Raw genomic sequence first — 27,460 nt, 5'->3', positions numbered from 1 at the left:
GCCCTTCCGTCTTGGGAAACATCTATACTCATTCACACACATACACTACGCACAATTTAGCTTACCCAATTCACATAAACCAGGTCTTTGGACTTTTGGGGAAAACCCGAGCACCCGGAGGAAACCTACGCCAACACGGGGAGTACATGCAAACTCTACACAGAAATGCCAGCTGATCCAGCCAAGGTTAGAACCAGCGACCTTCTTGCTGTGAGGCGATCATGCTACCCACTGCACCACAGTACCGCCCCTAGTGCTCAGCAAAAATAATATTTAAAAAATCTCTAAAGATCTCTTTTGAATGACGTTTCTACATGATGCTTTACAGTCAACACCAGAATCATACAGTAGCAAATACCAAAGCCAAAACTGGAACTGATCTAACAAAAAAGTAGGTCGCAATCCAGAAAGGAGTACACCCACTTTGTATATGTTTGGGGGAAACATTTAACAAAATTTTAATAAAGAGGAAAAATATTAAATTTTTGTTAATTTTGCACTTTTTTAATTAAAAATTTTCTATTCCTAAAGTTGTTTAAAATGTTGTTGAGATCGGAATGTGCAGGAGGGTTTTCTTTGTTATGGCACAAAAAGCAAAAAAAAAAAATTAAATAAAAAAAAATAAATAAATAAATAAATAAAAAATATATGTGTAAGAATGTTACAAACAATATCCCATTTGGTTTTGGCAGTCCATCTTACCTCGATGGTCTAATTTTACATACTCCAAAATAAAAACTATATATTTTTAACTTCACAAACTACCCTGTTTAAAGGTTTATTACAGTCATTGGTTTACACTGGTTAAAATACACATTGTCCATACCACACCCCATTACACTGTCATTTTCTTTAAGGTTTATGGAAATTAAATGTAATGTTACATAAATTAATGTTGAATGGTGTTCTTGCTGTGTGAACTAAATTAAAAATGTAGGTTGATTTGTGTTGTTGTAAGTGAATTTGTTTTTTTTTTTATAAAAACGACGAGGCAACCGAGATGTCAAATTTATTTTTCAAAGTTAAAATGTAATAATCAAAAACATTTATTAAACTACAGACTTTCTATTTATAGCTGCATAAATGAAGACATTTTTTTACTTGGAAAACATTTAAAATTAAAAAGCAATTTGTTATTTTACTACTGTAATAACAAACATATTGTCCGTGAATGGGTGGTACAAGAGAGGCTCTCTTACCTAAAGAAAAGCAATACAATTATTAAGAATTTTGAGCCTGAGTGGGGCAAACAGCTGTTTTGGAGGGTAAAGAAAACTTTTAAGTTATAGTTTTTTTTTTATGTTTTAAGTTTGTACTTAATGACAATTTTGAAAATTGCAAAATGGAAATGGCACCCGTTTCATAAAATGACTCTCAACTCTGTTGTATAATATTATTTTTAAGGCTTTTGGATGAACTGTCCCTTTAAATGTAGAATCTAAAGCAAACTACACTGAGTTACGAGGCCTGGAGATCGACGCGCCTGTTGTGGCGTTGTAGCTCCGCCTTGCGTGTTTCAACTAGGTCGTCTAAGCGACTGTAAAGTTTCTTCAGTGTCGCAAAGCTGAACATTCAGTAACTTGACTGTAGAAGATCATCATGTCTGGAAGGGGCAAAGGCAGCAAAGGACTGGGAAAAGGAGGCGCTAAGCGTCACCGTAAAGTTCTACGTGATAACATCCAGGGAATCACCAAGCCCGCCATCCGTCGTCTCGCTCGACGTGGTGGAGTCAAGCGTATCTCCGGTCTGATCTACGAGGAGACCCGTGGTGTATTGAAGGTGTTCCTTGAGAACGTGATCCGTGACGCTGTTACGTACACCGAGCACGCCAAGAGGAAGACTGTGACTGCCATGGATGTGGTGTATGCGCTGAAACGACAGGGACGCACTCTGTATGGATTCGGCGGTTAAACGTCCACAACCGATTCTAAAACCAAAGGCTCTTTTAAGAGCCACCCACACTGTCATAAAAGAGGCTTTTTGAATTGTTTGCCCATAGTTATACAATCGCCAGATATAATGAAAATATTACCATTTTATTTAATTCCTTAGTTTAAGTAGATTACCGTACATTTAGAACATTTGCAGTAATTGTTTACATGAACATTACCATAAATTAGTTACCAAATACCACCACGCATAGTTTTTAAATTATTAAAAATCTCTAGCCGTGTAACCTAGTGTTCTAGTGTGTTTGTGTAAAATCTACACAAAAGACTAGTCGCATCACTAATTTATGGAATTAAACTTACTTTAAACATTAGTGAGGCTATTCTTTTTTTACTGAAGTCTGTATGATATAATTTAATTGAATGAGCTGCTTGTAACAATTTGTTATTAGCACCAGTTATTTATTTTTCAATACATATTAATAACTTAATATATATATATATATATATATATATATATATATATATATATATATATATATATATATATATATATATATATATATTTCTGAGCGGGAAAAATAAAACGACCAACGACTGTATCTATGCGAAAGTGACGCATGGGTGGGGCTTACGGTTTCAAAGCATACAATTGGTAGATTTGCTTGCATACTGGTCTCCCTTTTGACCAATGAAATCATCGTCAAACATTCATTACGTCAATGCACAAATCAGAAAAGGCTGGTTGCTCCTTTTAAAATGTACATAAGGGTCCAATAAATACACAGTATTTCAGCGTTTAGCTTATTCAGAACTATTTCAAGATGCCTGAACCAGCGAAGACTGCACCCAAGAAGGGCTCCAAAAAGGCGGTGACTAAAACCGCCGGCAAAGGAGGAAAGAAGCGTAAGAGGACCAGGAAGGAGAGCTATGCTATCTACGTGTACAAAGTGTTGAAGCAGGTCCATCCTGACACTGGAATCTCCTCGAAGGCGATGGGTATCATGAACTCATTTGTTAATGACATCTTCGAGCGCATCGCCGGTGAAGCTTCCCGTCTCGCTCACTACAACAAGCGCTCCACCATCACATCGAGAGAGATCCAGACCGCCGTGCGTCTACTGCTGCCCGGTGAGCTGGCTAAACACGCCGTGTCTGAGGGCACAAAGGCCGTCACCAAGTACACCAGCTCCAAGTAAAGCGCAGAGACGACTTCTGCAACCCCAAAGGCTCTTTTAAGAGCCGCCCATACGTTCTTTAAATGAGCTTATCTTAAACGCAGTGTTATTTGTGTACTTGAAAGAACACTCATCAATGTATTTATATAAATGAAATTGTGCGAAAATGTTAAATGTCTTTGATCGAAAATACGGATATTTAATGTATTTGTAAAACTATTTACTGTGAGTATTGCGAGATCAAAAGTAAAAACAGTTGGCAAAAATAATATATGTAGAAAGCTGAAAGCTTGTAAACATTGACTTGCATGGTCTTTCGGCGTAAATATAAATATAATTTTTCATGTTGAAATAAAGAAACTCAATGGTTTGTAATCACTTTAGTGTCAGTAAATAGTGAGTATTTTTCATTGGAACTAGCAGATCAACTAAAGGTGCAATAACTGGCAGCTTCAGGTGAGATGGAGAAAGAGAAAAGGCTCAGATCTTTCGCATTTTCTCCAGTAAATTTTATAATTGTTCTGAATACCTTATTGTTCTGAATTTTCACTGAAGATGAGCTGAATGTTTCGTTTCCTTGTTGAGCAGGACCACAATGATTAAACTATATGTTTCCTAATGTTCACCGACCACTGTCAATATTGTGTTATATATTTTTTATTTTTGGACTTTGGGTTTTTAAATAAAGTAACCAGAACATAACTTACTTTTACTACTCTGGGTTTTTAATGGAAGCTGGATTTCTTACACTGATTATTGAATTCATGTAGCTCAATACTGTCAGACTCCACCGAAAACCATAAAACGCCGTTTATTTCAGATTTATATTTTTTCTGTTGTTTTCGTCAGCTTTAATTCATTTTATTTTGTATATTATTTAGTGTTTTTCATGTAGATACACTTTCCCACTCCTTTTGACTATTTATCCAAGTCTTCTTGCCAGAGGCATATAACTGCAACTTTAATGAAGCTTTTTATATATAGTTTTGCATAATGGGAGTTTAGCTTAAAATATTTATTCTACCCCATAAACTTAAACGTCTATATATTACAAAACAAAGGCAGAAAAAATGCAAAAAAGGGCGCGGGTTTGCGATTTAGAGGGAAGTGCAGTGATTGGTTTTCAACTGAAACATTCTGACCAATAGGCGAGAGGTACGTTAGCTTTAAAAACTGATTGTCGCGCCTTCGAGAGGTATTCGTTGATCCTTGAGAACCAACTGAGCAACATGAGCGGAAGAGGCAAGACCGGAGGAAAAGCCCGCGCTAAGGCCAAGACTCGCTCTTCCAGGGCAGGCTTGCAGTTTCCAGTCGGTCGCGTTCACAGACTTCTTCGCAAGGGGAACTATGCTCAGCGCGTCGGTGCTGGAGCTCCAGTGTATCTGGCTGCTGTACTCGAGTATCTGACTGCTGAGATCCTGGAATTGGCTGGAAACGCCGCTCGGGACAACAAGAAGACCCGTATTATCCCCCGACATCTGCAGCTGGCGGTACGTAATGATGAGGAGCTGAACAAGCTTTTGGGCGGAGTGACCATCGCTCAAGGCGGTGTGCTGCCCAACATCCAGGCCGTGTTGCTGCCCAAAAAGACCGAGAAGGCCGCCAAAAAGTAAATTTTGAAGGTAGTTTTCAAACCAAAGGCTCTTTTAAGAGCCACCCATTTCCCCCTTAAAAGAGCGATTTTATTTTCCATGTCAAGCTATCATTTGAATAAATAATTGCCCAAATACAGTTTTGCTCAAAGTTATAAGATGTTAAATACTAAACCGTACTGCACTTATTTAGTTTAAGGGTTATAATGAAGCTTTCTTAATATCACATTCCCTCCCTAAAGTTAGTTTACATTACGTTTACAACAGACATCAGCTGATCAAACTGTTTAAATGTTAAATGAATTTCAAAGACCTCAAAACCAAATTAAAATGTTAAATAATGAACATCTGATCGAGAAGGCCACCAAAAGCAAAATAAATTGGTTCGGTTTTATAATTATCCAAAAAGTGTAACCACCCACTTACACTTTAAAAGGCCATTTTTACACAAATTAGTGTTCGCTGGGTCTTAAAACGTCTGTAACATGTTTATAAGCCACCCGTGTGTTAATTTAAAATATATAAATATAGTTTTTTTTGGGGAGAACTAGTTCACTTTCCTTAAGTCAATTTAAAATTGTAGACTGGCGTTTTAATGCATTTTGAACACCAAAATAAGATTAGTTTCAACTGAAAACGTCTGTAACATGTTTATAAGCCACCCGTGTGTTAATTTAAAATATATAAATATAGTTTTTTTTGGGAGAACTAGTTCACTTTCCTTAAGTCAATTTTAAATTGAAGACTGGCGTTTTAATGCATTTTGAACACCAAAATAAGATTAGTTTCAACTGATACAATGTTTACAGCTTCAGAATAAACCTATAAACATGCTTTAACATTTCAGATGAAATTTTTACCAGAAGGGAAAATATTTTCACAAAAATCTAAAGAAAGAAAATCCCTGGGTTTCAAATGCTTTAGACTATTTTTTGCAACAAATCTTCAAATTATTGAAGTCTTAAAGCCTTATTTCAAAAACTTAGATTTAGGCCTCAAAGTATTAAATTAACAGACATTTTGTCTTGTAGGTCTTGAATTATAATAAACCAGTTTTAATTTTCCTTTCAATGTAAAGTTAACCATTCGGTCCAACACTCATTCAATCACCAACAATCCATCTCAGTAGAACTTTTAACAAAACGGTTTATAACTCTGTTTACCCATATGGTTTATTTATCATTCTCACAATAATGTTTAAAAGTTCTCTGTATATTTATAGTCCATGTATGGTGAGGACACCCACCTGGGCAGGCTGTTGTGCGTACATACATACATTTAGTTTATTATATTTTAAATTATTATTATTTTTTTATTATTATTATTATTTTTTTGCTATGCTGAAAAATGTGTCTACATACAACTTATTTTGACATTTTATTTAAAATGTGGCATTCAAATAAATAATAGCAATATATCTAAAAAAAAGTTCTGTGTAAGTCTGAAACTTTGTCCATGGTCTTTAAAAGGTTTCAATTGGACTTTGTGAAACCCCTAAATTAGGTGAATCAGAAAGCAGCATTAAGCTGAACTGCAATTATATATTTTTAATAAAATGCGTAACGTTAAATATTTTATGAACTCTGCTCTTTCAGTGTAATTGTTCCTCTTGGTTTACTTGTTTATTATGTTAGAGTCTGCACGTGGATTTGAAAATTGGACTTGTGGTTGTAATGGGAAAAGAATATGGACAAGTTCTGCACATCTTCAATGGATTGAGTAAACAAAAGTTTCCTCTATTGCTTTTCCCGATGAAATTTAGAGACCGATAATGCAAAAATGGATACCTCCTTGTGCTGAAGACCTAAATGATCTATCATATGGTGTTATCAAGACTTTCAGAAAAGGGGAAAAATAGTGTGAGACTGATATCGGCAAACAGAGGACACAACAATGTCAAATGTACTCTCTTGCCCCCACTGCATTACAAACACCTCACATAAACAGTATTTTATGTTTCGTAATACGTTACATATAAATAAATGCATATATAAATGTGTATTTTTAAAATCTTTAAATCAAAATATTAAAAGCTTTCAAGTATTTTGGATGCTGATGGTGAAGGGGTGTCATGGGCAGTGACGCAGTGGGGAGCACAATCGCCTCACAGAAAAAAGGTCGCTGTTTCGAGCGCCAGCTGGGTCAGTTGGCATCTCAGTGTAGAGTTTGCATGTTCTCCCCGTTTTGGCGTGGGTTTCCTCCTGGTGCTCTGGTTTCCCCCACAGTCCAAACACATGTGGTATAAAAGACTTGTATGAGCTAAAGAGAATGTGTGTAAATGCAAGAATATATGAGTGTTTCCAAGTGTTTGGTTGTGGCTGGAAAGGCATCGGCTGGATAAGTTGCCGGTTCATTCCGCTGTGGTGAACCCTGACAAAGCCGAAAAGAAAATGAGTGAAGATGCTGATGATTGAAAAGGGTCCATTGCCAACAACTTGTATAATATAATTTTCTAAGACATTTTTAGTGAACTGCCCCTTTAAATGTTATTATTTAAAAAGCAAACTACAATCTGAGTTAAGAGACCTGAAGATTGACACGCCTATTGTGGCGTTGTAGCTCCGCCTTGCGTGTTTCAACTAGGTCGTCGAAGCGACTGTAAAGCTTCTTCAGTGTCGCTTGACTGTACATTCTGAAGCTTGACTGCAGAAAATCATCATGTCTGGAAGAGGCAAAGGCGGTAAAGGACTGGGAAAAGGAGGCGCAAAGCGTCACCGTAAAGTTCTGCGTGATAACATCCAGGGAATCACCAAACCCGCCATCCGTCGTCTCGCTCGCCGTGGTGGAGTCAAGCGTATCTCCGGTCTGATTTACGAGGAAACTCGCGGTGTGTTGAAGGTGTTCCTGGAGAACGTGATCCGTGACGCTGTAACCTACACCGAGCACGCCAAGAGGAAGACCGTGACCGCCATGGATGTGGTGTACGCGCTGAAACGGCAGGGACGCACTCTGTACGGATTCGGCGGTTAAACGTCTACATTCAGACCTAAAACAAAAGGCTCTTTTAAGAGCCACCCACATTGTCATAAAAGAGACTTTTGTGTCGTTTGAAGTTAGATTTCAGTTTTATATTTAAACTAAGGCCTACTTGTCAAGTGAAAATTATGTTTGAAATAAATATTAACTATTATATTCTGTAATTAACCGTTTTTTATATATTTTGTAAGGGAACATAACAGGTTAGAATGGAGCTCGAGTGTATTACTGTGTATTTTATTTTAAAGTGTATGCTTCATACTGACAAACTTTTTATGAAACTTCTCCTGAGTTAGTTCCGGTGAGAAATTTCACGCAATAAGTGCGAAAAAGAGCGGAGATCGCTACTTTGCTGAAGAAAAAGTCTCATTACATGAGAAAATTGTCAATATACTTCAGCACTCTCTGAAGAGGACAAGCTTAAAGTTTGCAGAAAGCTGTGTACATTGTGGTTTTAGCCTTGTGTGGAAGCATTTAGGATATAATAGTAAGCTGCTAAGTTTGCATTAAGCTAATTCATGCACTATTGTATTTATGTATTCTTGTTGTTGTATTCTGTTCAGCTTTTACGTTGGTGTTTGATTAAAAAAATAAATAAAACCATTAGTTAAAGTCTTGACCATCTATCAGGAAGGACACTACATTAGCCGTGAATGTTTAACCATATCTTACCTACCATAAATATTAGATTTTTAGACTGTTTAAAATGTCCAGCCGTATAATTCTGTTTTCTAATTGTGTGTGTGTGTGTGTGTGTGTGTGTGTGTGTGTGTGTGTGTGTGTGTGTGTGTGTAAAACTACACAAAAAGACTAGTCCAGTAAGTGTCATTTTTGGAATAACGCGTACTGTATAAATGAGGCATATCCTTTTGTTTGCAGAAGCATCTATGGAATTATAATTGATTTAATAAGGAGCTTGAAAGTAGAAATTTCCTGTTAGCATCAGTTATTTGGTTTGTTTTTCATTCCATAAGAATGTTGTGTTTTAAAAAATATATAATTCTGAGCGGGAAAATAAAACGACGAACGGCCGTTCTCTATGCGGAAGCGAAGCATGGGCGGGGCCTACAGTTTCAAAGCATACAATTGGAAGATTTACTTGCCTACTGGTCTCCTTTATGACCAATGAAATCAGCTTCACACATTCATTTAGCCAATGCACAAATCAGAAAAGGCTGATTGCTCCTTCTAAAATTTGCATAAGCGCCTAATAAATAGCCAGCGTTTCTGCGTACAGGAATCAGTTCTGCTCCAAGCAAACATGCCTGAACCAGCGAAGACCGCACCCAAGAAAGGCTCCAAGAAGGCGGTAACTAAAACCGCCGGCAAAGGAGGAAAGAAGCGCAAGAGGACTAGGAAGGAGAGCTATGCCATCTACGTGTACAAAGTCTTGAAGCAGGTCCATCCTGATACTGGAATCTCCTCAAAAGCGATGGGAATCATGAACTCCTTCGTCAATGACATCTTCGAGCGCATCGCCGGTGAGGCGTCTCGTCTCGCCCATTATAACAAGCGCTCCACCATCACATCGAGAGAGATCCAGACCGCCGTCCGTCTGCTGCTACCCGGGGAACTGGCTAAACACGCCGTGTCTGAGGGCACAAAGGCCGTCACCAAGTACACCAGCTCCAAGTAAAGCGCAGCCAACTTCTTCAACCCAAAGGCTCTTCTAAGAGCCATCCATATTTTCATCTATAGAGCTTTTTCTGTGTGATCAGTGATTCAGTAACCGTTCTTTTCAAATAGCTCCGCTCAGTGCATGGCTAACGGAAGTTTTGTTTGAAGGCTTTAAACTTAAATTGTAACTTTTACTATTAAATTTTAATAACTCCTTGCGTAAAAACTCTAAAATATATACATTTTTTTTAAATTACAAATGTCTACAATAGGGATAATACAGTTCTGATAATATGTGTCAGTATTCAGTCTTGGGTCACATGGTCAATACAAAATCGGTTGAACACGGACGGCCCTTTTCCTGCTCTGGAGTTTATTCTCTCTCTGGCTCAATTGCTGTAAGACTCTGGGGCCTACTCTCAGTTCTTTGTCTCTTCCTCTCTTAGCTAACTTTATTTACATTTAAGCTGGTGCAATTAAAGTGTTTTTAACATTTCATACACTTATTTTCTAACTGATTCAGTTGTAGCCATTGCAAATTGTTGTCTTAAAATTATTTAATTTTCAAGTATTCTGTGAATTATTTTTGCTCCATATTGCAATAGAGTGGAGGAACTATGACTTCAATTTGTATGCAAAAACCCGGAAGCGAGTTAGCATTTTAGCAGTTCCGGTTCCCTCATCCCTAAGTCAATTGGGTTTTTGAATGGGGTTTCAGTAAAATTGCTTAAATAAGGTTCGTGGCAAACACAAACTCAAGATACTTCCATGTTTTGTTCTACGACATAAAACACATCAGTTAAAGCACACACTTGAATTTTTAATTTGTCCATGCTTCTTTAAAAAGATGGTTGCTATCAAGTTGCTAAATGGGACTACAGGCAGTGTTATTATTTATAATACACATTATACGTCATCGAGCTAATCTGGTCTAGAGCGCAGCCCGCTTGTGTTTGGCATTTGGATTTGTCTGTTATTTAGGTATTTTCATGAGTAGTGTTTTATAGTTTGTAGTATTTTTCTAATTGGGAGTTAATACTGTGTGTAAATAATGCCTTCACTTGTAAAAACTGTCGAGACAGATTCATTTGTTAATCATTTACTTTAATTAAATTATATTATGAAGATACTGCTTACCAGTGTAGCCGGTCTCTTTCCTGCTCTCAGTAATGCAAACGTGTGAATGTGTAAAAATGCAGACATATTAACTGTCATTTTAACATGATCAAGTGATTTTTTTTTTAAATTTTTTGTTCATCTGAACGCAATATATACACTCCTCCATAAAATGTATAAGATATGTGACTGTATGGGCTGCTTTTCGTTGTATTTTGTGACATGAAAAGAATATTGAATGTTGTTCTTGATCTATGATGGACTTGCAGGTTCATACAGTTCATAAGTTATACATACAGTTTTAAACCTTTTACAACAACCGTAAAGCAAAACAGATGTACTTCCCCCGTAAAAACAACCCAAAAGGCACGTAGTTCTATACGTTTATGCATGTTTATTTGTTTATAATATAGAGCGTGGATTATAATATAATACACAGAGAGATTAAATCTTTGTCATGGACCAAATGTCTAAAAATAAGCTTGATAAGTCGTCTGTAGCAGGGTGGTGCTGACGTTACAGGCAAGCGCCCCGAAAGCGATGTAGTCTGTTTATAGCCTAATGTTAGCTTTTCGGTTTTTGTGTTTACATTTAAGATCTAAAAGTGCTAAAAGTTGTATTTTCATGTGAGGATTATCCAGCTGGACAAAACATGTAAGTGTAATAAACAGTGTTTGAACAGAGCTTATTATTTGCAATATAAGAAAAGCCTATGGGAAAATTCTATAGGGATTTTATCAAAGAAACTAGTTTTATGCTGACAGTCGATTAGCCTACAAAGTGACGTCATATTTCCTCCACACTATACCACCATAGTAGCAGATTTTTGCTATTATTTCTGTTTCTGGTATAAGATTGCAGAGGTATGGTCTGAACAGTTTTTAACAGTCACATTGATATTTTTTAGTAATTAGGCAGAAATACAATTAGAACCATTGTAGTTAGGACCAATTCTTAGTTGTAACTCCTCTCTTTTTGATGTTACTTTGAGGGGGTTTACATTTACGTTTTAATAATACTGAAAATAGACCTTATACGGCTGATTATTTTCTCTTTTAATTTTTGCACGTTTAAGTTTACACCACAAAAATAAGGACAATCAATATATACAATTAAGCAGTCTTTCAACAAACAGTATTAAACTCTAAATTATTTCAATGATGAGGTGAATATAGATCATTTAGGCGGTTTGAGTATAATATCTGAATATCCTCTCAAATATAATAGAGACATAGTAAAAAGAGTCACTGACCGTATTAATCCAAGTCTCAGAATAATGTGGTAGTTCACCCGTCGGTGTCTCTGGCTCCAGAAAACACTACTGATGTTCATCTATAATGTTCAATGAAAACCCATCACAGAGTAGTCCAATGAAAGTATGAAGCACACAATAAACAGACTGAAACATTCAGGAAAACAGGTCCTGTACGACGTAAACATAGGCCAAATCACTACAAAATATTGAAAAGACATTAATAAACGTAATAACCACTTTGTCAGTACTTACATTTGAGCAGCAGCAGCAATTTTGTTCTTAAAATACCCGAACCAGAGTGCATTGGTAGCTTTAGTAGCATGCTGTTCCATACCAAACACAACTCTTGCTCTTTTGACGAGCTGGAATATATTTTGTCATCGCACCCTAGTGGCGCCTAGTGCCTTTACAATCTCTGTTTTTTACATGACAAAGAACCAAAATGATAATTTAAAAAAGCATGTAATGTTTGTCCGTTACAATGTGAATTAAATAAAGCTTTTTTAAATAAATTACTTTGTTTTAAAATTATTTATGAAATGCTAAAAATACTGCAATTACTTCTGAGTATTTTCTGAGAACGATAGTGTATTTAAGGTTGTGAATATGTATTGAGAATATGTTTATTTCAAACTTGAGTAGCTTATTTATGAAAAGCCAATTAATATCTTCCTTGAAAGCCAAGGTTAAACTTTTCATTCACTTTCCTTCGGCTTAGACCCTTTATTCATCAGCAGTCGACACAGTGGAAAGAACCAGACTTATCCAGCATTTGTTCTACAGTGGATGACCTTCTAACTGCAACCCATTACTGGGAAACACCCACTTGCACATTCACTCTCATACACTACGGCCAATTTAGTTTATTCAATGCATCTATACCGCATGTCTTTGAACTGTGAAAACTGGAGCCCCCAACACAGGGAGAACATGCAAACTCCACACAGAAATGCCAACTGACCTAGCCGAGACTCGAACCAGCGACCTTCTTGCTGTGAGGCGACAGTGCTAACCACTGTGTCACCCCTAAGGTTGAACTTTTACCCCCATAGACAGTATTGTCAGTGCTTACTTTGTCTAAACATTTTCATGACACAGGATTAATTGCATCTCTGGACAGCAGACATTATAGGCAAGGCATATTAATCATGTTTCTATTAGTTTTATGTTGCAACAAATACTGAATAATAAACTTCTGATGACTGCATTGTTATTTACGGATTTTGTATTTCGTAGGATTTGCATTTTCTTATATATAATCCATTATATTTTATTTATTTTATTGTATGATGAGCTCCGGTTTGCATTTTTCTTTTGGATTAATAAAGTGCAAACAAACAAACAAACAAAATATAAATGATAAAAAGGGTCTTATGTTAGAAAAAGACAAAAAAAAAAAAAAACACACAAATAACTCTTGCTGCACATCTTGTTATATTTTTTCCACAGGCCGTATGTGTAGTAAAACAACTTCAGTGAATGAACAGAAGATAAATGACTTCATAAATCTAGAAAAAAATTCAGGGCGTCTCCTATTTGAATACCACGGAAAAGCCTTGACCCTCTTCATATCAATAAGGTCTTTCTAGTCTGCTGTAAAACATTTTATTGCACTTTTTTTAGTCTTTGTTTAAACGGAGAAAGCACACGTTTTGTGTCGAGGCGATTGTCTGAGGAGCTGTGGTTGAGTCTAAACGGTTCTCATGTGGTAGTTAAGTTCACAGCGCCGCCCAGCAGAGCTTCATTATTCACTGCTAGTTGTAGGTGAAGGTTCCTCCACTGAGAAATGGCTGAAACTGCTCCAGCTCCCGCTGCCACGCCGGCAAAAGCTCCTAAGAAGAAAGCGGCGTCCAAGCCCAAGAAAACGGGCCCAAATGTCCGCGACCTCATCGTCAAGACTGTGACCGCATCCAAGGAGAGAAACGGCGTGTCTCTCGCAGCCCTGAAGAAGGCTCTCTCCGCCGGCGGATATGATGTGGAGAAGAACAACTCCCGCGTCAAAACCGCCGTCAAGGCCTTGGTGACCAACGGCACTCTGGCCCAGACTAAAGGCACAGGCGCCTCCGGTTCATTCAAGCTCAACAAGAAGCAAGCCGAACCCAAGAAGGCAGCCAAGAAAACCGCCGCGAAAGCCAAGAAGCCGGCTGCTAAGAAACCCGCCGCTAAGAAATCTCCCAAGAAGGCGAAGAAACCGGCGGCCACATCTGTGAAGAAGGCGACAAAGAGCCCAAAGAAAGCTAAGCCAGCAGCTGCCAAGAAGGCCACCAAGAGCCCCAAGAAGGCAAAGAAACCAGCAGCTGCCAAGAAAGCAGCCAAGAGCCCCAAGAAGGTGAAGGCAGTCAAGCCCAAAACGGCCAAACCTAAGGCGGCGAAGCCTAAAAAGGCGGCTCCCAAGAAGAAGTAATCGACTATTTCTGCTCGAGTCTTCCAAAAACCAAACGGCTCTTTTAAGAGCCACTCACATAACCGTGAAGAGCATTATTTCAGAAGCCTCAAACAACTAATCATGAATAGTAACTAAATAAACCACCAGAATAAAGAAAAGGGCAGGAAACGTAACGTATGTGTTCGAAAGCATCCCTTTCGTTCCGGATGAGGAATACCTTTGTTATTTGCAGTTTTGTTTTATCCACGTGAATCAATTTACTCAAAGGCCTAAAGTAGAACACAGGTGGGCGCACAGGTTTAGCACAAACGTATGACGCTCGCTTAAAGCTTATTTTTTTCCATATTTCCACTTGAAGCATTTACTCACATGAAAATCACAAATTACGGTTGGCTTATTCTACTCTAAACGGAAAAAAATGCAAAGGATTGAACATAAAGTTAAACAAACAAATCTACAAATTAAAAATAAAATGTCTAGTTTCTCCATTACTTTCCATTAGAACGTATCCTAAATAAGCTTTTTTTTGAGCGGGAAAGGCAGTTGGCTGTTAAAAAAAAAAATGCACTGCCATTGGTCAAATTGTTCACGTCACACTACGACGTAAATGCAACAGCCAATCAACCGCCTCAACAACCACTGCCTTCCTATAAATAAAGCTGAGTCTGCAGTACAGTGTACATCATTCTACTAGAGCTATATCTAGAAGTTTAGTCACAATGGCAAGAACCAAGCAGACCGCCCGTAAATCCACCGGAGGAAAGGCTCCGAGGAAGCAGCTCGCCACTAAAGCTGCCCGTAAAAGCGCACCAGCAACCGGCGGCGTCAAGAAGCCTCATCGTTACAGGCCTGGTACCGTGGCTCTGAGAGAGATCCGCCGTTATCAGAAGTCTACTGAGCTGCTGATCCGTAAACTGCCCTTTCAGCGTCTGGTGAGAGAAATCGCTCAAGATTTCAAGACTGATCTGCGTTTCCAGAGCTCCGCCGTCATGGCCCTGCAGGAGGCCAGCGAGGCTTACCTGGTGGGTCTGTTTGAGGACACAAACCTGTGCGCCATCCACGCCAAGAGAGTCACCATCATGCCCAAAGACATCCAGCTGGCCCGCCGCATCCGCGGAGAGCGCGCTTAAACCCACTGGTGACGCATTAAAACCCAAAGGCTCTTTTAAGAGCCCCCTCAATGTGTCTAGAAAAGATGCTGTTTTTTTTTAATGGGTGAAAACTTCACTGTTAATATAGTGCGCTTTGATGTAGGCAGATTTAGCTAGCTGCATTGTCTCCTAAACCTTCATAACAATTTTTTTTTTTACCGCGAGTCAACGAAATAAGCATATTTTACTTGTTGAGAATTTTGAGGAAGAAATGATCTACCATAGAGCTGGCTGTTGGGTTCTGCTTACACACTTTAGGTGAATGCAGTCACACAAAAGATTCTTGAATTAAAGTAAAAGATGCTACAGTATTGTTCAGTAAATACCATAGCAGCTTTGAATCATTTTAAATTAAAGTGCATTATACTTCAGATACTTTAGTATTAATTCAACACTTGGTTAATATTACAGCATACTTTAAGCCAAGTAATGTAGTATACTTTAGTTTTTACTACAGTAATCTATAATATTCTGTGGTTTATTACATGGCTTTCTGGAATACATGAATGAATTTGATCAGTCATTCCAAGGTATGTTTTTCCAGATAATCACTGACTCATGCTTTTTCGTGCATTTGCTTTTTACCAACAAAACACAAGCCTCTCCTACAAATGAGCACTGAAAGTATGATCGCCGGAACTGTGGTTTCTGTGCAGTATTGCCAAAAGTGCCAGGAGTAAAAATGTTACTATTTACCCCACCTGCGGGGCAGGTTGTAACAGACAGGGGGTTAATTGTAACACATGCTTAAAAAGACAGATTACACACAATGAATTAAATCCAGTTTACTTCAAATAGCTATATTTTCAATTTATTTTTGATTCTACATAGCACAGAATGTATATTTATTGATTTATTGGATAAACACATTTGGATCTATTTGGATTATTACCATTATTATTATTATACAATGTTTTTATTTGCAATATTAGCAATAAAATATTTTTTGTCCATCAAAAAAATTCTATTTAGCATTTTATTCAAAATGTTCTCAACATTACACTCAAAATTAAAAATTATATATGTATTGTGTTAGTTTAATTGGTGTCCAACAGTGTGTGGCTTAACTGTAACACCTAACCCAACTAACCACGCTGTGTCGTTTTTTCTTCAAAACTGGCTAGCAGCATAGGCTAGCAGTCACTGTTTCTTACAACTTTCAAAAGGGAAGACGGCAATCACAACAATATAAGATTCAGCTTATATACTTTCACAATGTTTTTTTTTAATAAAAAATATTGACTTTAATAAAAAATACTTTTATGCTGCAAAAATGATCCAAATTTCACCAAACTTTTACAATAAATGGCTGGAAGACGTCTGCCGACACTGTGGTGAAAACCTTGGAAGCAGTCCATGGTTCACCCTGAGTAAATACCTTAAAACTCTGTTACATTTAACCCTGCATTACTTTGTGCCCTGCGCTCCCCTAGGTTAGTATATGCTCCATTCAGCCATTTTATTTTCTGTTGATGTTTAACTGAACATTTAATAAACTATTAGACTTCGGGACAATCCATCTAAATTGTGATGTCTTGTGTCAAGTAGCCAGGCACGTGCACAGATAGGGCTCAACCTGTGCAGTGTACATGTCCTTTTTTTTTCTTGGACTAAAACATGCCTTTAAAAATTAACTACAGTAAATTAAAGGAAACTTTATAATTTAATATACCCTACAGTTGTAGAAAACTGCAGTATTGGGCAATTTGTCCACACGCCATACTTTGTGTTTGTGTTTTCAGCTGTTAAAATCCTTCTGTTTGGTCGGCGTATTCATTTTAAATACATTACTGACATTATTAGGTGTTCACGCTTGACCAGAAAAGTTGACTAAATGTAAATAATCTACCTTTCATTGTTTGAATTGTCGCCAGTAAACGTGGCCTAACCGCTTTTCGGGCCCTCCTAAAGACACGTGACTTTGTGAAGCACCGCCTACACTGGTTTCAACTAGGTCCTATAGATGATTGTAAAAGTCGTTTGTGTGCAGTAGATGTGGTATTATACAGTTTGCGATTACTGTGATCATGTCTGGAAGAGGCAAAGGCGGCAAAGGACTGGGAAAAGGAGGCGCTAAGCGTCACCGTAAGGTGTTGCGTGACAACATCCAGGGAATCACCAAACCCGCCATCCGTCGTCTCGCTCGCCGTGGTGGAGTCAAGCGTATCTCTGGTCTGATCTATGAAGAGACCCGCGGAGTGTTGAAGGTGTTCCTGGAGAATGTGATCCGTGATGCCGTTACATACACTGAGCACGCCAAGAGGAAGACCGTAACCGCCATGGATGTTGTGTATGCGCTGAAACGGCAGGGACGCACTCTGTACGGATTCGGCGGTTAAACTTCTCAATTCTAAAACCAAAGGCTCTTTTAAGAGCCACCCACTGTTCTCAAGAAAGAGTCCGCTATTTTATTGTTGATTTTGTTTTAAAGTTGATAGGGTGTTGGGCTCGAACTACAGAATTGAAGCATGTGATTAGCAGACCTACATTGAAACATCGGTCCAATGAAGTCTTGTCTGTCTAAAATTAACTATAGGGTCGATTAAATCACCAGTGTGTCATTCAGAAGAAAAACAAAAGCCAAACTTAATGTCTTTAAGCTTTTAATTACACAAATATATTTTAATCTTGAAAAGCATTTTACATTTAACTATTAAAATATATGGCGTGTTGTACTGAGATAGCGAAAATGAGAATTCATTAGCTCCCATTAATGAATAATGTAAAAATTTTTAATGTATTTGTGTCTAATTTTATAAAGGAATATTTTCTCTTTTGGTGTATTATGAGAGATCTACAGTAGCATTATTTAGTATACCTAAGGATTAAAACTCAAATGAAATTACAATCATTCTTAAGTTGTAAGCTCAGCTTCTATCAAAATAATTCCATATCAATCAGATTTCTTTCTTCACTCAATTCTTTGGATAAATAGCAGATAAAATAGACTCTATCTGGCACTGATGAAAACAGCTTGTAGACTCTGAATTACAAACATGTTTTTGGTTTTCTATGATTTTATCCATTTATTAATGTTGTTATTATTTTTACCTGCTATGAAACTGCTTACAAATGTTTAGCTCAACAGTTTTGTGTGTCGGTAGATTGAAATGAATTTAGATAAAGTGCTTTAGAAATTACAGAAAATAAATATGTAAAAAATCATCAGTTCATTACAGTTTAAACACTTCAACAGTATTCTTGCGTCAGATCATGTTATTATAAATAATAACACAAATGTGAAGAAAAAATAAAATGTATTTATTACACACTCATGTTATGTTCTACAGTTATTCAAGCATGCTATCTAGAAGAGCAAACTGGTTCAAAACACTAAAATACAAAGAAAATGATGTACTATCCGATAAAAAAAACTTAAAAATACACAGCCTTCAAAAGCAACAACACTAATAGATTATATGTAATGTTTCATGAAAAATAACCAAATATATAAGATTATTAAAGTGTTGCAATAATAACAGCATTGAAGATCAACATTCAGAATCTTTATATGTTAAACATGCTTAAATCAAGGTGAAGTTAATTCCTCTACAACGGCGTTCTGACTCTGCGCTTTAGCAGATTGAGCTGTGAAATAAACACAAAATACTTATTCACACTTTAAAAATAAATAAAGAGTTTGGGAGACGGACCAGACGGAAGTTTTACCTCTCACTTTGTAGATTTTGAAGAGCAGCACGACTGTCGCTGACAGAAACGGACAAACGGCCAGAAGAAAAAAGACAATCTTACAGGCAGAAATCTGAGCTGCAGAATCAAGTGGTGGAAAAGAGCAACACAAACAATACTGGTTAAACATGAAAGTCATTGTTAGTCTCAGTCATTGTTTTTTATTCTAGAGTACACCGATTTAACATTAACATTAAGCTGCAACACGCGAAATCCCTTTAACTGTTAAACAGATGAAACACAAATAAACAATAAAGAAATGTGGTCAAAAAACCTCATCCTATATTCTTAGGCCCCATATGGTGATGCATGTCTATAAAAACCCGACAGGTGGACAAATCTAAGTTTGTTTTTATTAAAACAAATATAAATATACATATAATAAATGTTACTACTCATAATAACATTATACAAATGCAATTTGCCATGAATAAACAGAATACAACAGAGCCAGATTCCAAAGCGACCTGAGGTAAAGAAGACCTTATTTCAAATATAACGATATTTGTGTATAGCTGTACATCCTTTGTGTGTATTGAGCAATCTGTCAGTGTGGTTTGGACCTGCATAGGTAAATAACTAACACGCTCTTTAATAAAAACTCTGTGATATTGACTTTAGACCAGCTTTTGGTTGGTCAATGGCATGGTCTATTTCAGTAATGATAGATCTAATTCAGATCATTTTTTTGGCAGGTGTATGATAGTGCCCGAAAATGATTATAGTAATGACATGTCATTTAACTTAAGTTTTCTATTTTTGGACTTTTGAATTTGGCATCCTGCCGCACAACATACCATGTTTACTATTGCAGCCTGTTTTTTTTTTTTTTTTTTGCAACCGGGGACCGGTGTGACGTCATATGTGACTTAGGTTGGTAATTGGTCTATAAGTTGCTTTTGGAAGTTGTGTTAGTGTGGCCAGCAGGGGGCACTCAGCCTGTGGTATGTCTGGGTTAAGGCTGATTTGTACTTTTGCGTCAAGCAAACGCGTATGCTCCAGCGCAGCCTGCCCGCAGTCGCATAGCCCCCACCGTCGCTGACACTGACTTGCACCTCTCAAAAATTGCAACTACATGTTGCAACGACGTGTAGCACAAGCTCTGTGATTGGTCAGCTTGGTTGCGCTGACGAGTGTGGGCAGGACGGACAGCCGCAGAGAAACTAGGACTAGCTTGCAGAGAAAATGGGTTCGAATCAATAGTAAAGTTAGTTTTTAAATGCTCTGTTGAGTCTGTTTTTATGACATGTTATGTTTTAACATTAGTCTGAGACCAGAATGAACACTTTGAATAAATATGTTTTGTTTTGGTCATAAAATGTAACATATTTAAAATACATCGTAATTTCAGTCAAAATTCAAGTCAAAATTTCAGAGAATTTGTTGGGAATTGAACTCGGGCCATTTGCAGCACAGTTGCAGCGCACGCATGGTCCACTGGCTACATGAGATTTTAATCTGACCCTGTCAGTCAAACACAGATTCGCCAGGTTTCGAAATGCTTCTGAAATGACAGATGTTTTGAATCGCTTTAGTCACATCATCACACTTTAGTCACATGACCTGGGGTCCGTTCTTCGTACGTGTATTACTCAGTTAACTGGATTTGGATATTGACGATTTGACACGATCTAGGATCGTTTCGTTCTTCAAAGCTGATCCGAGAGTTGTTGTCATAGCAACAGTTGTGCTAGGTCAAACCTGATCGGGAGCAGGTTCAATTCATATAAACAGGATTAGATCGGCTCAGTTCAAGCAAAGATAATACAGAAAGTATGTTCCGAATTCTGATATTTTCTTACAGTAGTAGTTATATACAGTTGGGAAAATGGTACATTTTTTTTAAACTATATATATATAAAGTTATAGTCATTAATAAAATAAAGTTATACATATTAATAAAACGTATGCAATCTGCACCCTCGAAATGAAAGTGCAAAGACTGCCACCTGCTGGTGCAAAGAGAAAACTTATTGATATGAACTTTTTTGATCGCTTTAGTACAAATTGTGCATTATAGAAATACAGAATTTGTGACTTTTTTTTAAAGCTATAATACATTTATGCAGTCATAAACATGTTTTGATAGTTAATATGCCAGTGATTTGATGCTTCACAAAAGTTGCAGACGCCTTTACCAATATGAAAATGCTTTTGTAAACAACCAGTTATTCTTTACACCGATTAAAAAGCGGTTACTATAATAAAGAAAATCTTTTCTAAATGTAGAACTAAATACACTGATTTGCATTGAAATACATGATGAATTGACACATGAAAGTGTGTAAAGCCTGCAGCTCACAACAAATGTTGAAGGTTATTGCGTGTCATATTTAACAAGCCGTTTACTGCTAATTTGATGTAATTTTGCTCACATGGATAATTGAATATTAATCAGATGATGTCATTACGCTGCTGTGCCGTCAGCCAATCGTTGCATTGCTGATCATGATTTCGAGGATCGATAGATCTGTCCTTCATAACACACGCAGCGATCTCAGATCAGTTTATCCAGACATTCTAATCTGATTCGCGAACTTGTTTGAAGAACCAAATTAGCGAGAGATCAGATATCAAGATTAAAAGATCCAGGATCTGCCAAATAATCTTAGATAATTTAAGCGAGGTACGAAGAACGGACCCCTGGTTGTTTCTAAACACTTTAGAAGTGACCTGGGTGTTTCAAACCAGATTAGGCCTCGTTTACACTGTCAGGTCTTGATGCCCAATTCCGATTTGTTGCCTATATCTGATTTGTTTGCCTGTCTGTTTACACGTTGTTTCAATTGTGACCCATATCCAATTCATGCGTTTACACTTGCCAAACAATTTACGATGTCGCGCATGCATAAAGGCAGATTGTAGCATCTGTGCCATGATAATATGTATAGGCTAATCCAATTATAAATAATATCGTTTTGTTTGCGCCTAACCATCCACACAAAATATTCTTACTATTTTGTTGCTGTTGTAACATGGATATTTTCTCAAATTGTCATTAAACGTGGAGCTAACAAATTACTAGATAAAATAAGAATGTAATCAGTTGTCATCAGTTAAACAAGCCGAGTCCTTGCCAGAAGCGGCCCGGACTCTAAACACAGACTCGAGCCATATATGGTTAACAGGAGTCATCACAAACGGATGTGAGGGAGCAAGCTGCGGGCCATACTCGGCCCGGATAACACTCGCCGATGCCGAGTCGGAGCCAGAGGCGCCGAAGGGCAGCCGAGCTCGGGCCGATTACTGCCTGCTATCTGGGACTAGCCACGATTGAAGAAATAGTCTTGTTTTTAGCTCTGCGAAATATGCGAAGTGTAATAAAAGCAGTGAATGGCTCAGTCCAGATTTACCCCTACGCAGTTTATGTAATGGTATGGCCCTGGTGTGTGTGTGTAGTTGAAGACGTAGCTTTTGCCTGTGTGCGCAGAGCTGCACACTGGTGTTGGAGAGAATACTGTAAAGTTGTGCTATGTGAAGCTGCAGTGTGTGTATTAATAGCGACAAAAAGAAAAGTTACAACACGAAGTTCGCCTAACTTTAAATTGATTTTAAGGCGGAAGTGGGAAAGGGCCGTCATTGCAGCTTGCAATTATGGTTTATATGCTGTATGATGTCCTCCACCATTCAGAGGAATGTATGGGTACGAGAGGGGTCTCAGGTCTGGTGGGAGCAAATTGTGGCGACTGATCACTTTCCTCCTCTGTGTTTCCTCTGATGTTGTTTACCATGTCAGCATCTCCACACACGCTCTTCTTTCTGTCATTGTCATTGTTGCAAGTTTATTGATGTACAGAACGAAATGCCTCAATAATTCCGATCTGCCTGTTTACATGACTATCGCATTGTCACACATCCGATTTATATCTGATTTATTTCCACATATGAAGGAGGCCTGAAATCGATCTCTGAATATCCGAATGCATGCGTTTTTTCGTGTTTACAGGGTCATAAAACAGATCTGATCTGTGTCACATATGAGCAAAAAATTTGTAATTGGGTCACTGGCAGTGTAAACAGGGCCTAAGACATGTGACCTGGGTGTTTCAAAACACTTTAGACATGTGACGTGGGTGTTTCGGATCATGCTTCAGCGCTGTGTTTTGAAAAACTTGCACTTAAGGATCTCAACACTGTGTCCAAACATCAGTTTCACGTGAGCCATCCCTAGTGTGGGTCCTAATGCCTCAGTATAGTGATGGGGACTGTCAGTGAGCATCGTCTTTCAGATGAGACATTAAAGATAACTTTATTTAGTATTATTTAAATAAAAACAATTTATTGATAGGCAATTAAATTTTTGGTGGGGGCATTTCAATAATCGGTGGATACTGGTGGGAAAACATCCCCTTCAACCAGGCTGATACTACACCCAGGTCCCAATCGGTGGAAATTAGAAGTCCACAGCTCACTGTGTATGTGCTCTCACTTCTTACTCAAAATGTGCCTGCACACTTAAATGGGTTAAAAGCAGAGGACCAATTTCAAGTATGGGTAAAACCTTACTTGCCAAGACACACTAAAGTTTAGGGATGTAACCCTTCCATTGGCCATTACCTTTTATGGCTTCCCAATCATCCCTATCCATTGAATGGGCTTTATGCAGAGCTAGTGTTTTTCAGCCACTGATAAAAATTTAGTAAAATAAAAATGTTTATGTGACTATTTTTAATTTCATGCTCAAACTGGTGGGGGTGTGGAGAGACTTTCTCATAAGATTATGAAGAGCTTTGGCAATATACAATAAATGCACTGCAAGTAAGGGTGCTTTCACACATGTAAATCGATTCAGTTGTTCCGAAACAGAGATTACAATTGTTACATTGTTGCTCTTTGCTCTTGGAGCGGTTCGCTTTCACACGGCAAAGTTTCTAATCAGACCAAAAGAGCTACGTGCGAGTAAACTCTCCTTACATTGGTCAGAGTGTCAGGGTTTATTTTGCAGCGTCCCGCAAGCTGTCAGGAAAGGTGGTGGTTTGGTGGTGATTGACAGGGTGTGCGCGACGTGTCTGAGGAGAGATGAAAAACCATTTCCAAAAACCATTGTGATATAACCGCGCTCGGATCAGATAGCTTTCTCACTGTAATCGAACCGCTCCAGGGTTCGTTTCAGTCGAGCCGAGACCACCTCATTCAAGCAATCTCGGAGCGATTACTTTGGTGCGGAACAGAGCGCGATTGCCCTGTTCACATATGCCAAACGAACCGCGCTAACTGGGCAAACGAGACACGTTCCGAAACAAAAGTGTAGGTGTGAAAGCACCCTCAGATTCTTTTAGAAGTGCATTAAAAGATGTGAAGTACAATGCCCTGTTAATGGATCTGAAGCAAAATAAAGTAACAAATTAAATATTCAGAAAGTCAATAATATTCAACTCACGTTTGACAATGAAAAAAGATGTTGATTGTATAGAGACTGATCTTCCATCTATGAGTCCTTTACACTCATAGAAACTCTCATCAGGCTTGACTCCTCTGATAGTGAGAGTGTCTCGATTCACAGTGTGACGATCAGACGACTGTAACTTGACTCCGTTTCTGTCTTTATACCACTCATACGTCCAGCCACTGTGACCCGACTCAATCACACACTTCAGAATGATCATCTCTGTCATAGTCACTGTAGGTGTGGGTAAAGCTGTGGAGAACAGAATAAACACAGTGACTCAAAGCAACTATCTAACTCACACACTTGTTTTTACGTTTCTCTGTTTTAGTTTTGTGCGGTCATTCATTCTCGTCTAACGTTTTTAGGGAAGCTACTGCTTTATTTCTACAATGTAGAATTGGTCGTAATGAGCCTTTCATGTGAGTATATTGTCACCAAGCGTACTGATAGTAAAACGTAAAGACATTTTGAGATTTCAGGAGTAAATTGCAGCTGTTGCTCTCATTTTTTTCTTACCAAACTCTAGGTGAAATCAACTTTATAACGTTCCCTTTAACAATTATTAAAGGGCCATGAAACCCCCTCGTTTCAGCAGGGTGTTTTCACACCTCTACTTTGGAAAAAGTCAGAAAAGTGGGCGTGTCCAGCTCTGTTTAGGGGGGAGTGTCGGAGGAAGAAAAGCGGCTTGGTATGGGAGTGTCTATTTGGGCGCGCTGAATTTCAGAGTCAAAACACACAACCACAGCGGACAATGTGACTGTGTTTACATGGACATCTGTAGTCGAATTATTTGCCAAATGATTAAATGGTGGACTTTAACTGCAGTTTGGCTCTTTCATTCAGGGAATTCATTAATGTCCCTCCCGACAAACGTGATATTTGATTCGAGGCGCTGCTCTAAGCGTGTATTTTTCATGCAATGTTTGATACCGCACGGCGAATGAGAGAAAAAAACTCCCGGAAACTTAGATACACACGGCAGGTAGCGTCATAAAGCCGCGTGTGTTATTCCAGTCACAAAATCCAACACGAGGTTATAGTTTGGTTGTAACTGTTAGTGCTAACTATTGTACTCGGTGCAATAGTTTGTTTGATACGAATAAAATACGAACTGAATAAACAAAGAGCACTAGTCGCTCACTTACCAAATCTGTAGAGACAGGACAATCCACAGCAACTAGAGCCGCGTCTTTATTTAGAGGAGACTACAATCTGGATCTCAGCGTTAGCAGATCAGAACAGCTCTCAGGTAAACAATAATCCTCCTTAGACACGTAAGTTATTGTTGTCGCGCGTCGCGTGCACTGTTAATCCACGCGTGAGTCTGCGCTCTCACAGAGAGAAAATGAAAACGAAACTTAACTGCAGCAAACTATAAAAGCAACACTTCACGCTTGTTTTGCCAACACAACGTGGCGTCTCTGTCGTCTAAACACTGTGACAGTAATGAATATTAATGAAGTTGCACAATAGAGCGCGCTGATTGGTTTGAACCAAGCCTTACTCATGCATTAATGCAACACACTGTAAGACGTAATAAGACACACTTTGGCACAGACGTCCAGTCTGCACGCTGGAATACAGGCTATTATGTCATGACCGTGACACAGCTTCAAAAATGCGTTTTAAACAGGAAGTACGAATTTGCTTGAAATAACGCAAAAACAACCAATTTACACTTTTTAGTGAAATATAGGTGTCATAATAGTGTTTTTAGCAGTGTGGGACACATATACGACTGTCAACAGCTCAAAACATGTGTTTTGGTGTTTCGTGACCCTTTAAAATAATAATTTGCGCTAACAAATAGATAATAGTCAACTGATGGTCAAATTGTGGGGAATGGATAGAGATAGAGATTGTGTTAATGCGCTTATTTTACGCGGGCGCCATTTTAAAACACGAAAGTAAGGCTGCTGTGGGAAAAAACCCGGAAGTATAGGATCAGTACTGCAAACATTGTAAGAACATGCTGTGTACTACAAACCTCCATGGTGTAAACATCACTTTAATATCATTCACTTCAGTTTAATTTAAACAATTAAAAGTAGATTAGGCATCAAACAACATCACAATCTCTTTAAGAGTGTCCTCCTAGGCTTCCTAGCTAGTTCATGGCACCAGGTAAACTCAGTGGGGGCTTCGCTGCTTGCTTCAGCCTATGCAGGGCCGGATTAAGAACACATTGGGCCCTGGGGCTATAGCAAATCCAAGGGCCCCCTTTTATTTTTACCTCACTGTTACATGTCCATGTATTTATTATTTATTTATTTGTTACTTTGTCGCCCTCTAGTGTTTTGTTGCTGTTTGTGTTTTGATTTAGAGTTGATTTTCTCCGCACCTGCAGACAATTCACCGTCGGCAATTTAGGAGCTCGCGCTGCAGTGATTCAGGGACGGGATTTGAGCGGCTGTCCAGACGCGGAGTTGTGCTCCTTTTGTTCTCACCCTTTGTTTATTGTGTTTTCTCCCCACACTTTATTTATATTTGGTTGTTTAATTAATACAATCCCTAGACCAATCCGTTTGTGGTATTCCCTCATTTAATGTTGTGACTGTGGTCGTAACACTTACAAAAAATAAATAAATAACTAAATTACATGAATAAAAAATAAATAAATACATAAATATATATATATATATATATATATATATATATATATATATATATATATATATATATATATATATATATACATACATATATATATGATTATATCATATTATGATTATATATGATATGATTGATTTAATAATTAATATTATGATCTAATTTTCCACCATTTTATATATATATATATATATATATATATATATATATATATATATATATATATATATATATATATATATATATATATATATATATATATATATATATATTTCTATTTTATTAAAACAGGCCTGCAGGTAGGTTATACAAATTAAGTAATGACATAATATGAACTCTACAGGCTGGAAAACAGCAAAACAAAAACATTTGCTTTATTTCCTAAATAAGTGATTTATAATAAATGCTTTAAATAGGGGTTTATCTTTAAAGGTTCTTTAGAACTTAAGCTGACTATAGATGCCTAATGATAGGATATCTTTAAAATCCATGCTTCTAATATCAAATATATTGTTGTCTTCTGATTGCTTCATATAATTTCTGTCATTTTCATAAAAGGGCCAAAGTAAACATTTATTTAAAAAAAACTGGTTCAGTTAGACTTACTGTAA

At 37.7% G+C, this 27,460-nt stretch overlaps 8 protein-coding genes across 10 annotated transcripts in view; 7 read left to right on the top strand and 1 right to left on the bottom strand.

Moving 5' to 3' along the window:
• The first annotated feature begins 1,568 nt into the window (after positions 1 to 1,568).
• On the top strand, positions 1,569 to 1,959 carry si:ch73-368j24.3. Its single transcript, XM_087260579.1, has one exon. The coding sequence runs from the start codon at positions 1,600 to 1,602 to the stop codon at positions 1,909 to 1,911; it is 312 nt and encodes a 103-aa protein (XP_087116705.1). The 5' UTR covers positions 1,569 to 1,599; the 3' UTR covers positions 1,912 to 1,959.
• Positions 1,960 to 2,695: 736 nt separating this feature from the next.
• si:ch73-368j24.9 lies at positions 2,696 to 4,725 on the top strand. Its single transcript, XM_087260565.1, has one exon. It carries the CDS (start codon positions 2,714 to 2,716, stop codon positions 3,086 to 3,088), a length of 375 nt encoding a protein of 124 aa, XP_087116691.1. The 5' UTR covers positions 2,696 to 2,713; the 3' UTR covers positions 3,089 to 4,725.
• si:ch73-368j24.13 lies at positions 4,265 to 4,725 on the top strand. The gene has a single exon (XM_087260557.1). The coding sequence runs from the start codon at positions 4,297 to 4,299 to the stop codon at positions 4,678 to 4,680; it is 384 nt and encodes a 127-aa protein (XP_087116683.1). The 5' UTR covers positions 4,265 to 4,296; the 3' UTR covers positions 4,681 to 4,725.
• Positions 4,726 to 7,286: 2,561 nt separating this feature from the next.
• LOC564610 (histone H4) lies at positions 7,287 to 8,247 on the top strand. The gene has a single exon (XM_087260584.1). The coding sequence runs from the start codon at positions 7,318 to 7,320 to the stop codon at positions 7,627 to 7,629; it is 312 nt and encodes a 103-aa protein (XP_087116710.1). The 5' UTR covers positions 7,287 to 7,317; the 3' UTR covers positions 7,630 to 8,247.
• A 627-nt stretch (positions 8,248 to 8,874) lies between these two features.
• Positions 8,875 to 10,381, top strand: si:ch73-368j24.8. Its single transcript, NM_001386568.1, is given in 1 exon segment — positions 8,875 to 10,381. A coding segment is annotated over 1 exon segment (375 nt). The 5' UTR covers positions 8,875 to 8,896; the 3' UTR covers positions 9,272 to 10,381.
• Positions 10,382 to 14,686: 4,305 nt separating this feature from the next.
• Positions 14,687 to 18,431, top strand: LOC137496132 (histone H3). The gene has a single exon (XM_087260552.1). It carries the CDS (start codon positions 14,729 to 14,731, stop codon positions 15,137 to 15,139), a length of 411 nt encoding a protein of 136 aa, XP_087116678.1. The 5' UTR covers positions 14,687 to 14,728; the 3' UTR covers positions 15,140 to 18,431.
• On the top strand, positions 17,158 to 18,431 carry LOC137487299 (histone H4). The gene has a single exon (XM_087260577.1). The coding sequence runs from the start codon at positions 17,188 to 17,190 to the stop codon at positions 17,497 to 17,499; it is 312 nt and encodes a 103-aa protein (XP_087116703.1). The 5' UTR covers positions 17,158 to 17,187; the 3' UTR covers positions 17,500 to 18,431.
• Positions 17,749 to 27,460, bottom strand: part of si:ch211-165f21.2 — a 33,731-nt gene continuing 24,019 nt past the window's right edge. For 2 of the 3 annotated variants that reach the window (XM_087260269.1, XM_087260270.1), the window contains 3 exons: positions 24,231 to 24,488; positions 18,830 to 18,928; positions 17,749 to 18,748 (listed from right to left, as the gene is read on the bottom strand). In XM_087260269.1, the coding sequence (XP_087116395.1) occupies positions 18,690 to 18,748; positions 18,830 to 18,928; positions 24,231 to 24,488 (416 nt within the window). In that variant the 3' untranslated portion in view covers positions 17,749 to 18,689. The remainder of the gene's footprint in view (positions 18,749 to 18,829; positions 18,929 to 24,230; positions 24,489 to 27,460) is intronic. The other variant, XR_015495169.1, reaches the window with a different exon arrangement.

This window comes from Danio rerio, chromosome 7, assembly GCF_052040795.2.
Source record: "Danio rerio strain M-AB ecotype USA chromosome 7, GRCz13ab, whole genome shotgun sequence".
Lineage (NCBI taxonomy): Eukaryota > Metazoa > Chordata > Actinopteri > Cypriniformes > Danionidae > Danio > Danio rerio.
The sequence above is the reverse complement of the archived record's forward strand: the minus strand, read 5'-3'. Positions and strand labels throughout refer to the sequence as shown.

What these genes read in the sequence shown, in the direction of transcription:
- si:ch73-368j24.3 (XM_087260579.1), top strand. Translation starts at nt 1,600, where the DNA reads ATGTCTGGAAGGGGCAAAGGCAGCAAAGGACTGGGAAAAGGAGGCGCT.
- si:ch73-368j24.9 (XM_087260565.1), top strand. Translation starts at nt 2,714, where the DNA reads ATGCCTGAACCAGCGAAGACTGCACCCAAGAAGGGCTCCAAAAAGGCG.
- si:ch73-368j24.13 (XM_087260557.1), top strand. Translation starts at nt 4,297, where the DNA reads ATGAGCGGAAGAGGCAAGACCGGAGGAAAAGCCCGCGCTAAGGCCAAG.
- LOC564610 (XM_087260584.1), top strand. Translation starts at nt 7,318, where the DNA reads ATGTCTGGAAGAGGCAAAGGCGGTAAAGGACTGGGAAAAGGAGGCGCA.
- LOC137496132 (XM_087260552.1), top strand. Translation starts at nt 14,729, where the DNA reads ATGGCAAGAACCAAGCAGACCGCCCGTAAATCCACCGGAGGAAAGGCT.
- LOC137487299 (XM_087260577.1), top strand. Translation starts at nt 17,188, where the DNA reads ATGTCTGGAAGAGGCAAAGGCGGCAAAGGACTGGGAAAAGGAGGCGCT.